This window comes from Lactuca serriola, chromosome 3 (assembly GCF_051521515.1).
Source record: "Lactuca serriola cultivar US96UC23 chromosome 3, Lser_US96UC23_V15, whole genome shotgun sequence".
In the NCBI taxonomy this organism is placed as follows: Eukaryota; Viridiplantae; Streptophyta; class Magnoliopsida; order Asterales; family Asteraceae; genus Lactuca; species Lactuca serriola.
This window is the reverse complement of record NC_136410.1, coordinates 240,301,084-240,316,798: the sequence shown is the minus strand read 5'-3', so window position 1 is coordinate 240,316,798 and position 15,715 is coordinate 240,301,084. Positions and strand designations below refer to the sequence as shown.

Below are 15,715 nucleotides of genomic sequence, written 5' to 3'. Positions count from 1 at the left end.
GAACGAACATTGGCAGCTATGGATTTAGTGCCAGTCCCATAACCCTGGAAGTAAGGGACTTCGGAATAAACGAATGCAGGATAGATGACTCTTAGGTTAAATCCTTAAAGAGTAAAGAAGATAATGGGGATGGGTAATTGGGTTGATTGTTTGATTGAACATAATAATTATATTATTGTGGGTTGAAAACCCTATGTACTCACCAGGTTTCCCAACCTGACCCACTCAGTTTATGTATATCACAGGTGACGAAGTGAAGTGACATTACACTGAGAGATTTAAAAGAGATGTAGATCACTAGTATAAATCATTGTAAGTCTGTTTATGCTTATGTTTCGGTATTAACGATGACATCCCAAACATTTTAAAATGAAATAAATACGTTTCTTCGAAAATGTTTTAATAACGTATTTACCATGTTTTTCTGGGAACAAATTCCGCAACCTTTTTATAAAATGAAGTACTCTGATTTTTATAAAGCATAAACAAAATCGGTCTTTTCTGGCCGTGATTTTGGGGATGTCACACTAGTTAATAGTAGTGCAACGGTAAAAAGACAGACGAAAACGGACGTCGGATGAAGAAGTTATGAATTTTTAACGGACATTTCTTGTTCCGGCCTGTTAAAAATCTAATAATAATAATATTAATGAAGTCAAAATTAGCCGAGTGAGTCTAAACGAAAGTTTTAGAGTATAATCTCACCTACGCGTGTATATAAAGAACGTCGAAAACGAAGCTCGTAAGCGGTAGTTACGGATTTTTGAAGTTTAATAAATAGGAGTACGCCCAGGGTATAGGTGTACGCCCAACGTACTCGTGTTCATGGTTTGAGTTGGGCCACGAAGTCTACTCCATCACATGAGTGCTACGAGTTCGTAGCCTTGACATATCCGATCTGATCCACTTCGTACGCCCATCGTACCTGAAGATTACGCCTAGCGTACATGTCGATAAGGCAGTATGCCTAACGTACCAGGTGTACACCCAGCGTACATGTCGATGAGGCAGTACACCCCGCGTACAAGGATGTTATGCTCAGCATAATTCGAGACATTAGCCTCCTATAAATAGAAAGCAAGACCTCCAGATTTGGTTGCCAATTTCTAAACCTCTCTCCTACTTTTCTCATCTTTAAGCCCCTCTATACTGCCCCGAAGCCCCGGTTATATATCGACACCAAAAAGCAAGTCCCGAAGCCCCGAAGATCCCGAGAAAAAGAGTTGTCAAGCCGAAACTCTGCCCGCGTGAAGCCCGGTTTTTTAGAAGATATCCCGGTTTCATCGAAGAATATTACTTTAAGAGTCGTAGTGTTGTATGATCATCGTCTTATCAAGTGAGTGTATAGTCACTTTCTTCTAACACATAAATATGAAGTATTTTCTATAAAATACGTGCTATGTTTTTATATATTATTTGTTTATTTGAGATCGTTGTTGAATTAATGTTTTATACGGGTTTTAAACCGTATATGTATTTTTATCTACAAATATGTTGGGTTAAACATGGAGATAGTTGATGTGTGATGAAATAAAATGATGAGAGACCTCGATGTTGTTGTTGTTCCAGTCATCTAGCGGAGTATGGATGACGACCGCAAACTTTTCTAGACAGTCAAGTGGAACGCTGGCAGGCTCGCAACCTGTAGGTGTTATTGAACTTGGGTGTTCGTTTGTTGTACTCTATCCCTCCATGGTTGCCTTATTTGACATAAATTGCTGGGAAACCCCCAAAGCAGTGTTGTCGCCCGGATGAAAATCCTTAGGCTAGATCCCTTGTGATAGTTGTTTTAGGGATGTAAAGTGAGGATAACGAGAATGGGAAATTTATGTCACGCCCTAAAACCAAGAATGACGAAAACGTTCTGGGGCGGAGGACGTCATGTAAAGTATCACAACAGTGTAAAGTAGTAAACAAACAACAACATCATCCATTGCATTAATAGTAATATTTTAATACATGTGTGTTCTTTCATAGAAAAAGACATGAAAATAAGTAATCAAAATAAAAGACGAGTCTTGACTGCTCCGTCTTCTCAAAACCTGGTCATCGTACCTGTCTACTGGTGACCTGAGAATACAAGTTATTTTGAAAGCATAGATCGGCATAAAGCTGGTGAATTCATAAGTATTTTAGTGTCATTGATTTGTAAAAACTATAATTAAAGACTTGTAATTGTTTGAGAAAAAGTTTGTATAAGTATAAAAATCCTATAAAATCCCATATTTCCTACTAGTATAAAAAGTAGTCTTCTACCAAGACCCGACTGTTTTGAAGGTTTGAACCTCTGCAAAAATGAAGGTTTTTCCCTTGTACAACTATTATTATTAAAATCTAGTCTACCTCATCGATTATGTAAATGTGTCACAAAATAAAGGTAATAAGGAAAATAATATAATTATTGAAATCGTGTCCTTTTGTCTTAGGATAAACACTGCGTGGTAACACGCCGAATAGTACAACCGAAGACATCCGTCGATGTGCAGTTTCCCACTGTAGCTAACAGTCGGGTGTAGAATGGTCAGTCCCGTATAGTATGTAATAGTATCTCTTCATATAGTATGTAATAGTATCTCTTCCTATAGTATATAATATATTTGTATAGGCTCATGAATGAACTGACTCTTGTGTGATTCCTTGTACTAGGAATAGTAAGTAGTATCTCCTAAATATATCTATTATAGTTACTAGTAATGTACGTGTATAACCGAAAGTATGCCTTTTCTACCCAAAGGTACTGAATTGACTGATATAACTTTTATGTCTATGTATGTATAAATAATATATAGGCGTGCATTTGACAATATAAGAGTTTAAAATAAGTTTTGTAAAACCTTTGAAAAGTTTAATAAATAAAAATTGATGACTTGATGTCAGTTTATAAAATGATTTAAAAGCAGTTTGTTTGATAAGAACAGTTTAAAGTATAAGAATCCTTTGTTTGAAACACAGCTTGAAGTACATGAAAACCTTTGTTTGAAACGTAGTTATAACAGAGTTTGAAAGGAAAGGTATGGTATGTAAGACAGTTTGATAAAGAGTTTAGTATGTAAAAACGTTTTGAGAAATCATTTTGAAGTAGTATACTGAGTAAAACAGCTAAAAGTGTAGTAAATCCATTTGTATGCTAGTTATTATTCACATGTGATTGATATAATAACTAGTATGATTCAACTTGTATCCCCCCATAAAAAGCATTTAAAAACATTTAAAATGTTAATTAAGGGGTATGAACTCACATGTAGTGAGTGGATTGGATGGAAGTGTCAGACAAGGTGCTAGGTGTCAAGTGAAGACTTGAACACACACAATGATCCTAAATAACATATAATAACACATATATGTATCCAATTAGTCATTTAACAACTAATTAACTAAGTTAAGACACCCTTGGACATGAAAACACTTTGATTCAAGTGTTATAGATACCAAAGGGTTGCATCTAAAGGTTGTATGGCATTGCATTTGAGTTTATGGCCCAAGGACCACTCCTTGAGGAGTTTACGGCCTAAGGTCATTTCCCACATGATTTTACGGTCGTAAACTCATGTTACTTAGTACCATTTGGTGTTTTGAGGTCTTATAAGTCATAAATATGTATCCTTACTTCAAGTCTAAGCCTTAGGAAGCATTAGGGGCACAATGGCACCACTTTATAGAGTTTACGGCCAATGGACCATTCCTCATGGGTTTACGTCGTAAACTCTATGGGTTCATGGTTTTTTTGATGTTTAAGGTCCTAAACACTTCAAAGAAGTGATCTAGACTAGTATCCAAGGCTAAGGAAAGGACTAGGGTTCACTTTGTCCCATCTTTTAGGGTTTACGACCCAAGAACATTCCTTGGCCGTAAACACCTTTGATCTTGTGATTCATTGTGTTTTCTAGGTGCAAACAAGTTCATTTCAAGTGTATAATAATCTAGGATAAGTTTACTTACAATCTAGAAGCTTGGTTGGGTGCTTAAGGTCCATCAACACTAGTGTGTGTTCTTGGTGTTTTGAAGAACACTTGAAGATCTAAGTAAAAATGAAGAATTCATGGATGAAATGGAGTATACCAACTAGATGAAAGGTTATAACAACAAATCAAACAAGGAAAACACTTACATTTGGGAAGATTTGGACGAGAGGGGTTATGATACATGAGAGAAAACTTGGGAGTTCTTGAACTTGGAAGTGAAAAGTGAAGAGTTTGGGGAGTAAACTCATGCCTTAAGCATGAGTTCACGGTCAAGAAGAGTTTACGGCCCAAACTCCCCAAGTTTGGCCGTAAACACCTTGTTATGGTGGGAAGTGTTTATTTGTTATATATTAATCCTAGTAGATACTTCCTTTTATTTGTTCGTTAGACGAATAAATATTAAAAACACTCAAACGAACTTTAAACCGGCTAAAAATTAGCAGAAATGTATTTGACTTTTATTTGAAGTGCTTGACTGTAGGGTTTGTACGAATGAAAATTTCGGGTTGTCACAATCTGGTTATTGTTGTTTGATGAAATTAATAAATTTATTTATTGTGGGTTGAAAACCCTATATGCTCACCAGGCTCCCAAGCCTGAACCACTCAGTTTTCTTTGTATTACAGGTAGTGACACAAGAGCATAAGTTGGATGACTTGTCAAGATATTTTGGATTATAGACCAGTAGTTGTAAATTACTGTTGTAAGGTCTATATTATACTGTTTATGCTTTTGGTCTCTATCGAAACATGACATCCCGAGATTTTGTTATATATTGAAAATACATTTCCTTTAGAAATGCTTTGATAAATTTTTACCATATTTTGTTTTGGGAAAAAATTCCACAACTCTTTTAATCAAAGGATTACTCTGATTTTATTTTAAAATCATAAATTAAATCGGTTTTTTCTGGCCGTGAAATTGAGGATGCCACAATCTATATATATATATATATATATATATATATATATATATATATATATATATATATATATAACCATAAACCAAAACAAATACACTCAAACCCACTTTATTAGTTCTAAAAAAACATCTCATAAAAATGGCAAATCCATTAGAAAATTGTAAATTGTTGATGAGCGTTGGTTAGGCTGTTATGAAATCATGGGAAGTGATTATGGATACGGTACAAGAATAATAATAATAATAATAATAATAATAATAATAATAATAATAATAATAATAATAATAATAATAATAATAATAAATCAAACCTAGGACGCGGAAGATGCTTCTCAGAGATCATTGGGATGCACACACCCGTCTAATGGCACACTATTTCGATGAAAATTTTGTTTACAGGGAACACCGGTTTCGTCGTCGATTCTGAATGGCAAAACATTTATTTCTTCATATAGGTGGTAACGTTACTAACATTTCTGAATATATTAGACAATGTCGAGATGCAAGAGGTGCGGATGGGTTTTTAGAAATACAAAAATGTGCAATTGCGGTTCGTCAATTAGCTTACGGTTCTGTTTCTGATTCATGGGAAGAATATTTTCAAATGCCCGAGCGTGTAGCTAGGGACAGTTTAGATGAGTTTTGCATATGCGTTGTCACTATTTGCGGTCTAAGGTATTTGTGTAAACCCACTTTTACTAACGTTCAATCATTATATGCTCATCATGCTAATGTTCATGGCTTTCTTGGTATGCTTGGAAGTTTGGATTATCTTCATTAGGCTTGGGGTAGTTGTCGTAATGCATGACATGTTAGAAATATGGTTTAGTGGCACTTGGAAATCTGAGAATCGTGATAATCACTTTCAAATCGAAGTATATGGGTGGTACTCCCAAATCCTCAATTGGATAAGACTCAGATAAAATCAAAGAGAAAAGAAAGAGAGAGTGAGATGGTGTAATTTCGTGAGTACCAAAAAAGTGACTAAAATTGGTTATAAACCTTCCTTATCTGAAAAACTGTCAAAACTGTCATATAACAGTTTTTTTTAACAGTAAAAACTGTCATAAATCCGGGTTTTGTATAAAGATTAATTCAAAGTCAAACCCGTTCGTTCAGGGGCTTCGCCCCTAAATGACAGTATACTTTAATACTTGCTTAAACTTAAACAAGTGTTGTCACACCCCAAAACCGGAACGGCGGAAACGTTCTGGGTGGATGACGTCATGTCAAGTATCACAACACATGCATTATAGTAATCAAAGTACAACAAGACATTGCATTAATAGTAATAATTTTACATGGTTACATTACAATACATCAAAGAATACAAGTGAATATAAGTAAGTACAGCAAGGTACTAAGCCATCTTCATCAACAGCTCCGGGGGTGTACCTGTCTAATGCTAACCTGAGAATACAAGTTATTTGAAAAGTGAGTATCAGCATTTTTACAAATGCTGGTGAGTTCATAAGTATTTAGTGACATTTATCCAAATAACTTTATAAAGTAGTAGTTTAAGTGGTTGCTGTGTATTAGAGTTCTTTCCAGAAAATCCTATATTTTCTTTAATAAAGCAGCCTTCTACCAAGACTGGTCAGTGTTATGTGGTAAAAAGTAGTTTTCCCTTAATTGCTATCATTATCAAAATACTGAATTTGATTATTAAAGAAAGCACGAGTCGTCAGGGAAATACATATGCCTCATCAGTGAGGACTGCTGACTAAGGCAAAGGAATCATAGACTCCAGGAGAGTATCGAACAAACGACACGCCTGGTTCAATCTAACAATAGAGACTCAGACCCCAGAAGGTACCAAATGAAAGGTACAGCTGGTAAGGTCTAAAACAGTGAAAAACAGACCCCAGACAGTATCAAATGAAAGATACGTCTTGTAAGGTCAAAACAAAGAAAACAGACCCCAGACAGTATCAAATGAAAGATACGTCTTGTAAGGTCAAAACAGTGTGACTCTGAAAAAGTGTTACCAGCATACAGTGTAAATTGTCGGTGTGATACCGTTACCTTAAGGCCAAAGAATTATAAGGTAACTCGGGATACTCGTAACCATACTGACTAGAGTACTAGACGCCCTACGAGCGTCTAAGATATGACATTTGTCACCCGTTGGCTTGGTAGGTCGGGACTGTAGCTAGCAGTCTGGGTGCGGGGTTGTCAATCCCGTATAGATCTATACACACAATGTCCGCTCTCCCTACAGAAGATTCTGGTTACCAACTAGACGACGGAGAAGGCCGTGTCCTGAAGATGCATCCCAAATAGTGGGTAGAGACTTCCAAATAGTGGGTAGTGTGTAAGTGCTGAACTAGAGGTAGAGACTTCCCAATAGTGGGTTTCTAATGTAAGTGTAGACTAGAGGTAGAGACTTTTAACTGAACTGACTAGAGAATCCCTATATGTCCATACTTATATACATAATATATAACTAAAGAATCAAACGACCTTCGGACGGCCATCCGATCCCACCAGACCACATCTCAACGAAGAAAAGGAAATAGGGCGGAAGAGCCTTCCTAAGTCTTTCAATCATTACTTATATGTACCTATATAAGCACATGCATACATCTAACTACGACTGAGTGTGTATCAAGTAGAAGTGATTCTTGTGAAGTAAGAGTGTCTAACAAGTGAAGTAGGAGCGGTCGCAAGTGAAGTAGAAGTGTCGAATAAGTATAAGCGTATCATGAAGTAGAGACAACAATAAGTGAAGTAAGAGCATATCGAGTATAAGTGAAGTAGAGGCGATATCAAGTATAAGTGAAGTAGAATCGTATCACTAAGTAAGAGTGTGAATAAGTATAAGCGTCCATCAGGTATAAGTGTATCACGAAAGAATTGCGTTATCAAGTAGGAGTTTTAAATAAGTAAAAGCGAAGCAGCAGTAACAAACAAGTAAAAGTATACATCATGAAAGGAACTTTGATGAAAACCTTGGAAACCTTTATATTTAGGAAAATCGCATTTTGTATTCTTTGGTAAAATCAGTGTGAAAACCTTTAGAAATCCTTGGAACCATTATAAATCGGTTTGAAATGATTTTGAATAAAACAGTATAAGTAAGAGTTTGAAACAGTTTGAAAACCTTTTTGAAAGTCATCATAGTATCCTACTCGGTAAAACAGTGTACAGTGTGGTAAAATCTTGTGCATGCGGGTTATCAATCACATGTGATTGATATGATAACTGGCATGTTTAACTTGTATTCCCCCCTATAAAACATGTAAAAACATTTAAAAGGTTCATTCAGGGGGTATGAACTCACCTGGCGCAAGTAGGTCCGACGACGGTGCCGTTTGGGCGTTTGGTGTCACGTAAGGACTTGGACACACTTAGAGACCTATTTAACATATGATAACATATGTTCACATACAATTAGTATATTATATACCAATTAAACAAGTATACGCGCTCAAAGGAGCGGAAAACACCTTGGATAAGTGTTTGGGTGTCCCGGGTAGCGTCTAAAGGTGTGTATGGCTAAGGAATGGAGTTTACTCTCCAAGAGTAAACTCCCAAAGCTTAGTTTACGGCCCAGGGACATCTCACCATGAGTTTACGGCCGTAAACTCATGGTGAGGGTATCTAGTGTGTTTCAAAGCTTAATCTTGTTAGTAGGATTTTTCTAAGTACAATTCTAAAAAGGCATGAGTGGGTTTGAGGCTTCGAAGGGCATTTTAGAGGAGTTTACGGCCGTAAACCCTCATTCCTTGAGTTTTGTGAAGTTTCAAGCCCTTATATCACTTCTAGTAATTTATTCAAGGCTATAGGGGTGTTTGGGGTTCCAAGAGTGCATTCCTTTAGAGTTTATGGTCCAAAAGACCAATCATTGAGAGTTTACGGCCGTAAGCTCTATGGCTTGGCCGTGAACTCTCATACACCCACCATTCTTTGATTTTAAGCCCTTAATACCTTCCTAGCATTTTATAGAAATAGTCTAAAGCCATTTGGGGGACAAAACTTAATGTTTTGGCATGTTTAAGGGTGTTTACGGCCCTGGTACATGCCTGGGCCGTAAACTCCTTTTGTCCCTTCATTTGGTTGTGCTTTATGGCCCTAAGCATTTTCTAAGTTCATGTCTAAATTCTATCATGCCTTAGATGGGTTTTTGGGACCATTTAACATGGAAATTGGGTGTTTACGGCCTAAGCATAAGCTTGGGCCGTAAACCCTCTTTTAGGTCCTAAAAACTTGTGTTTTGGTGTCCAAACTCATCTAGGTATATCCCTTAATTAGCATACAAGCCTAAAGGATTGAAAAATTGGGGTTTGGCCAAGTTTTGGGGTGTTTACGGCCTAAGGAGCTTCTTAGGCCGTAAACTCCTTGTTTACCCCTCATGCTTATGATTTTCTAGATATAAACACTTAGATGTATGATTAGAACAAGTTAGGAAAGAAAATCTTACATTTGGAAGCCGGAATTCGCGGTTTTGGAGTCGGATTCGGGTCTAGAGAGAGAGAGTAGTGAGAGAGAGGGTGGAAAAGCTCCAAATGGAGTTTAATCTCCTTTATATATGGGTGGGAGTTGGAGCTCAGTGGAATTCTACCCAATACTGCCGTTATACGGGGCTTTTGGTCGCACCCGATTTAGTGGTCGTAATAATAAAACTTAACATTTTCCAAATAAATGGAAATGTGTGTTATGTGTTTTTATTTCCTTTTTATCACGACTTAACGGCATATTAAACATAAACAGCTGAAATGTTTATTTAATTGACGACCTCTAATTAACGGAACTTTTATAAACTGGATTATTCCGTTAACGGTAACGGGGAATTGTAACGGGACAACTTGGGTTGTCACAAGTGTGTACTCCACACCTTCCTTGTTTAATATTTATCAAGATCATTTTTAGTCAACAAAGTAATCCTTATTACACTTAAATAACATTGATGATAACAAATCACCAACATGACAAGGGCACTTTACACGGGGTGATAAGGGTCACCCGACAGTGATACTTGAAGTTGTTGCGTTACAGGATTTTTGGATTTGACATGCTTTTTTTGGTGCTCCCGGCTTAAACAACGATATTAATGTTTTAGACATGTCGCCCATATTTAATGGGTTTTGTGATGGGTCCGCACCTAAGTGTCCATTTCAAGTGAATGGAATGACGTACAATTATGGGTATTATCTTGTTGATGGTATTTACCCAGAATTTGTTGTGTTTGTGAAAACGCTAACATGTCCAGGTGATCCCACACGCATAAAGTATAAAACGTACCAAGAAAAGGCTAGGAAGGACGTGGAACGAGCATTTGGAGTCCTCAAGAAGCGTTGGCGCATACTACAACATCCGGGTCGTCCTCGAAGTGTAGACAAGCTCGCTTGTATTATGTATGCGTGTATCATTTTATATAATATGATTTTGGAAGACGAGCACAAAATAATTTGTCAGTTTTAACCAAATGACAACGCATCCTCAAGTGCATCATCTAGTACATCAATGCCGCCTGGTTCCATCCCATGGCGTGCAAGAAGAAGGGTGATACGTGACAATCAAAAACACCACGAGCTTTGAAACGATTTGGTGGAACACATATATCAGGTTAATGAAATTGATTTAAATCAGCCAATTGACAATGATATCGGTGATTATTCGGACTGAAATATTTTATTATGTTAGTTAATGTAATTTTCGTTTTATGATTGTTAAATCAAATGTAATGTTTTCAATTTATGAAATGTTATGTTAGTTTAATTAATATTTAATTTTAAGTTTTATGTAATTATTTAGATTTTTGAATTAAAAAAAATCGTAGGCACCACACCCTACCTCGTACGTAAAAAATCTAACAAAATGTAAAATCCTATGTGGCGCTTAGGTGACAGCCTTTTACCATTGGTACAACCCATTTATTTATACATGTTCACAGGTTGGCGAGTTTGTGAGTCAGATTTGGGTTTGTGGATCAGATTCCATAAATAAAATTGACAACTAAACATGAATAAATTCTTGATGGTTGATGCAAACATATCCGAATTTTAAACACTTAAGTCTTAAACATCCAAACGAAAATTAAAAAACTTCATAAAAACATGTTCAAACTAAATATTAATACAAACATAGATAATTCAAGTGCTAAAATATTAGCCACAATTCCCATTTTTTTCTCCTAAAAAACAAAGTCAATTCTCCAACACAATTTTCTTCTTTATAATGAACTTCAACATTCAAGTAGAAACAATAGTCAAGGTTAAAACACACACATGTAAAATTAAAAAAAAATGTATGGTTGTCCTTAACAATTTAAAGTTTATTAGAACTTGTAACCTTTGTTTAGTCTTCGGCAATGTTCATATCCATGACGGTTTGAATTAGTTTATTGATATTAAGATGAGTATTAAGTGGATAAGGAAGATAAAAATAAAAAAATAATACAAAATAATAATTAATATAAGTAAACAATAAATTATAAAATACTACATTTTTCTCCAAATAACCGATCATTATATAAATAAATTTAAAAATAAAATAATTTTTTTACTAAAAATATAAACGGGTTAATAAACAGATTATTTAATAATGGGATTGAGATATAAAAAACTAACCCAGTTTTAACCTCATCCGTATTTCCCTGCCCTATTCCTGGTTCCCAGTTTTCACTTCCCACCCGAAATTTTTTGCTCTTCTATTTTCAGAACCGATCGTCGTTTTATACTTGAAGAAGTCGCAAGTGCTAAAACAGCGCTCAACAATGGCGACGTCAACCACCATAAACAACGGAGAAAAGGTTTTGCTGCTAGACGCTCCGCCATCTTCGCGGCCTTCTTGGTCCAGTAGTGCTGCGCAAATCGACGCATTGCCCTACATCGATGACGAATACGGCGACCCCAAAGTGAAAGCAGAAGTTGACCGTTTAATCGAAGAAGAGATGCGTTGTAGCTCTAAGAAACCTTCGGATTACCTTAAAGACCTCCCTCCTGTTGCCAAGTTTAATTTTGAGGTATTCTCTCATCTTGCTAAATTTTCTAGGGTTTTACTACATCCCCCGATTCTTTTTGCAAAACTGTACTGTGTCTGCTTCTGAATTTGCATACATATGTGTACAATTGTGCAAGTGCAATTCTTATTTTGTTGTTATACGATAAGCGAGTTTGATAAGTGCAAGCTACCAATTGCAATTATGCTGTTGTAGTGCCTAGTGGAAGCAGTGTTCAACATAGTCTTTTAGCAAGTGAATACAAAAGGTTTTGAAACATATTATGAGATCTTTGATGTAAATCCGGAGAAATTGGATGAGTTGTGTACGAAACAGATCAATATTGTACAGAAGATGAAGGGAAAGAAGCGGATGCAGGTGAAGAGACAAGATTTAAACTGTGATGTCGCCATAGTTCTTTTTGGGCCTGAAAGAAATTTCCATTTGAGTTATTAGTGGTAGAATAGCATTGATCAAATTCATCACCTCCTTATGAATAAGAGAAGAACATGATCAACAACATCTCACTATTTTTAGAACATAAATTACTTATTTGGTTTCTAAATATGTTGTAAAGTACTCTTTGACAATGGAATTGATGTATGTAGCAAATTGTTAGTTATCGATCAAATGTTTTGATACATGTTCTAATTCTTTTTTTTTTCTTTTAAAAAGAATTATCCAATGCTTGCAAGGGAGTATGAAAGGGTGAGATCTGGTAAACCAATGGTGCCTCTTGATATGTCAAGATATGGACTTGAGACTCCATCACTTAACAAAAGGAATGATGAAACTGCTTGGAAACAAGCACTACAGAAATCTCAACGTTTGCTTCAGCATCAAGTTATTAGGTAACAATTAATTTATTTATTTGGTTTTTAAAGCTCTGTGGGATTTGGTTGGAATTGGAATTCAATTCCATTCCAATGATCCCATATTAACAGATTCATATTCTTTACTTTTTCAATTGATTTTGTATTTAACTTGCTCTTATGTGATGCCAGGCTGGAAAATCTGGATTTAATGTCAAAATATGGAGCTGATGTATGGAAACAACACAATCAGAGACTAGAAGCATTTTTATCAAGGTCAGTATAATCAATCTCCTTTCCTTTTAATATATATTTTTTAAAAAAATCTGTTTCTACGTCTCTGTTAAAATTCAATTTTTTCATCATCTTTATACTTATATTGCTTTAAGAATATAATTAATTTGATTGTTGGGTTTGAACCACAATTATCAGTTTTAAATTCTTTCTCTTATGTGATTATTTTAAAGCCCTAATTAAAATATTTTGTTTTTGTTATAAGGAAATTTATACTTACAACCTTAGATTGTTTTTAGAAAGAATGGAATCTATCAAAAGAATTGAATATGGAGATATGGTTAATGACTGAATTACCCTTGTATTGATTTTGTTTTATAATCTCTTGCTTGGTTTATATATAGTTATAATTTAAAAAACTCTTTCTGGTTATGATTAAAATTAATGTTGAAAAGACGTGAATGCCCTCCTCATCTTCATCATCAAAACAATGAGTTAAACATTCATTTGAGTTAAATTTGATGGAATTCAATTCCATTTCTTGACCCTTTGCATGTGAAGGACTAGAGTTTGATGAAAATTCAATGCTGAGGGTATTTACGTCTTTTTCACACACAACATTTGTTGTTTTCTACAGAATGCAAGCACAAGCAGCTGAGTTAAACGAAAAGATAGAAACCGTTAATCGAGAAAGAAAATATCATCAGGTAACTTTTATTTAAATATAGCAATTAATCTGATTTTTTGTCATATACATATTTTATTAATTTCAAATATACATTTTATATATTTATTTAAAACAGCAAAATACAGCATATGAGCTTAATGCATTGTCAGCACAATGGAAGGAGCTCTGTTATAAAAACATAGCAATTGAAGCTGCATGTGTCAAGATTGAAGCCAACCTTGAAGAATTAAAAGCAGAAGCTGCAGAAAAGTATCAAATTTCTTACTTTTTCCATTTATAAATTTTTGTTAAATTTAATATTAATCATGATTTTTTTTTAAAAAATGTAGGGGCTGGAATCTTGATGTTAATATGGAAAATGGCTCTTCGTTGCCTTGAGATTGGTAAAAGGTATGAAATTATGATTTAGATTTTGATTCTTGTTTAGTAGTAATGGGTTTTATTTTCTACTTAAAAATGTTTTTTTTTCTACATGATTTTGTAGTTGATTACATTTAGATTTTGATTCTTAACATAAAAGGATTTTTTTTTTTTTTTTTTTTTTTTTTTTTTTTTTTTTTATATTTTATTTTATTTAATTTCTATTACTTTGCATGTTTGTTGTATGTGGAGTGAAATTGTGATTGTTTTGGTTCTTATTAGTATAATATTGTATTTTGAAAAATCTGTTGGTTGAATTATAGTAGTGTCATCCAAATATAAAGTAATTATTAGTGTTTTAATGAGTAGATTTTTTTGAAGTATAGTGCCACTAATGATAAAAGAATAAAGTTTTTATGATATAATTTGGTAGACTTTTTGAAGTATACTAAATGTAATAAGAAAAAATATATATATATATAAAGTATAATGTGATAATATAAAGAAATAATAGTAACGTGTTACTATAATAAGAATATAGCTGAAAATATGTTGTTTCTTGCATTTAGTGCTACCTTTATATCGACATTAATGAGAAATAACTTTCATATGATTAATTTCTTATATAAAATTTGATGAAGACGATACGCATAAAGTTTTAAAGTACAATAAAATCAACCCAATATTACGAATATATATAAATACGCGATTAACAATTCAATGCTTTATTTTTTCTGTGGGATAATACAAAAATAACCACATGATTTTGGAAAATATAGGCAAATCACACAGTTTTATCCATTTTTGCCGAAATAACACATTCTGAGAACGAAAAATTCTGATTTTTTTCTCGTTTCCATAGAACACTTATATTATTTCTCGCATCTTAAATCTAAAAGTTTAACTATAATCATTTCATTTCAACTAATTGACATTTTTATGCTAGTGTATCTTAATCTACTTTGCTTTCTCAATATTTGTTAGATTTTGGATATGTTATTGAAATTTCGAAGTACTTAATATTTGCTATCAAAAATTCTTTTAATTAAGGGGCACATTTTATAACTATTTAGGTTGTGGTGACATAGTAAGACATGTAAAAAAAAATGTATAACCATGTTTAAATCCTAACACTACTCAGTCTTTGTGGCCATGGAGTTTCGTCTGCAGTGACTACAAGACAAGAGACATAATGTCATATTTACAGCGGGAGATTAGTCAGTGTGCGGAAGTTGGTCCAGAACCCATTTAAGGAAGTTCCCTTTCAAAATAAAAATGGTAAAATTGTGAATTAGAAATGTATTTTTTATAAAGTATATCTAAATGTTTCAAATGCACAAAGTTGATGCTATTTGGGAAATACGAAATTTAGAATTTCGTATTACCTTAGGAAAACAAAATTGTGTAGTTCTTATAATATTTCCAAAACTCATTGAAATTTCGTCTAAATTTTAACGCAATTGCTGCTTATTTCACATTATTTTCGGATTTTGTTGAAATTTTGGGTTGAACTTGGCACACCGGTTTCATCTTAGGGCACCCACTTGCAAACACAACCATAGCATATGAAGTAAAACAACACCACAAATGTATGTACAATCCTAAAATTTGTTAAATGCATGAATGTCATGATTTCATACAATCCAGAACGATGTGAAATGCATGAATATGTTATGATTACGTACATAACATGAAGCAAACAGTTTAGAAAACATGATAAAAGTATGCATGAAGAGGAGAATTGTTTTGAGCCTATATGAAGGAGTTTGTCCCACCATAAAGACAAGTACAAAAA

General features: G+C 34.3%; 1 protein-coding gene across 3 annotated transcripts; it reads left to right on the top strand.

Moving 5' to 3' along the window:
* Window positions 1-11,476: 11,476 nt before the first annotated feature.
* MOS4 (modifier of snc1,4) lies at window positions 11,477-15,395 on the top strand. 3 transcript variants are annotated; one of them, XM_079031999.1, is made up of 7 exons: window positions 11,477-11,850; window positions 12,502-12,677; window positions 12,831-12,914; window positions 13,510-13,579; window positions 13,676-13,809; window positions 13,890-13,950; window positions 15,091-15,395. In XM_079031999.1, exons 1-6 carry the CDS (start codon window positions 11,602-11,604, stop codon window positions 13,936-13,938), a joined length of 762 nt encoding a protein of 253 aa, XP_078888125.1. In that variant the 5' UTR covers window positions 11,477-11,601; the 3' UTR covers window positions 13,939-13,950; window positions 15,091-15,395. The 3 variants fall into 3 exon arrangements, with proteins under 3 accessions (XP_078888125.1, XP_078888124.1, XP_078888123.1); XM_079031998.1 differs by having other exon boundaries at window positions 15,079-15,395; XM_079031997.1 differs by having other exon boundaries at window positions 15,062-15,395.
* Window positions 15,396-15,715: the final 320 nt, after the last annotated feature.

Coding starts and splice junctions, on each gene's coding strand:
- MOS4 (XM_079031999.1), top strand. CDS start 11,602: ATGGCGACGTCAACCACCATAAACAACGGAGAAAAGGTTTTGCTGCTA. Junction 11,851..12,501: donor TTGCCAAGTTTAATTTTGAG/GTATTCTCTCAT, acceptor TCTTTTAAAAAG/AATTATCCAATGCTTGCAAG. Junction 12,678..12,830: donor CTTCAGCATCAAGTTATTAG/GTAACAATTAAT, acceptor ATGTGATGCCAG/GCTGGAAAATCTGGATTTAA.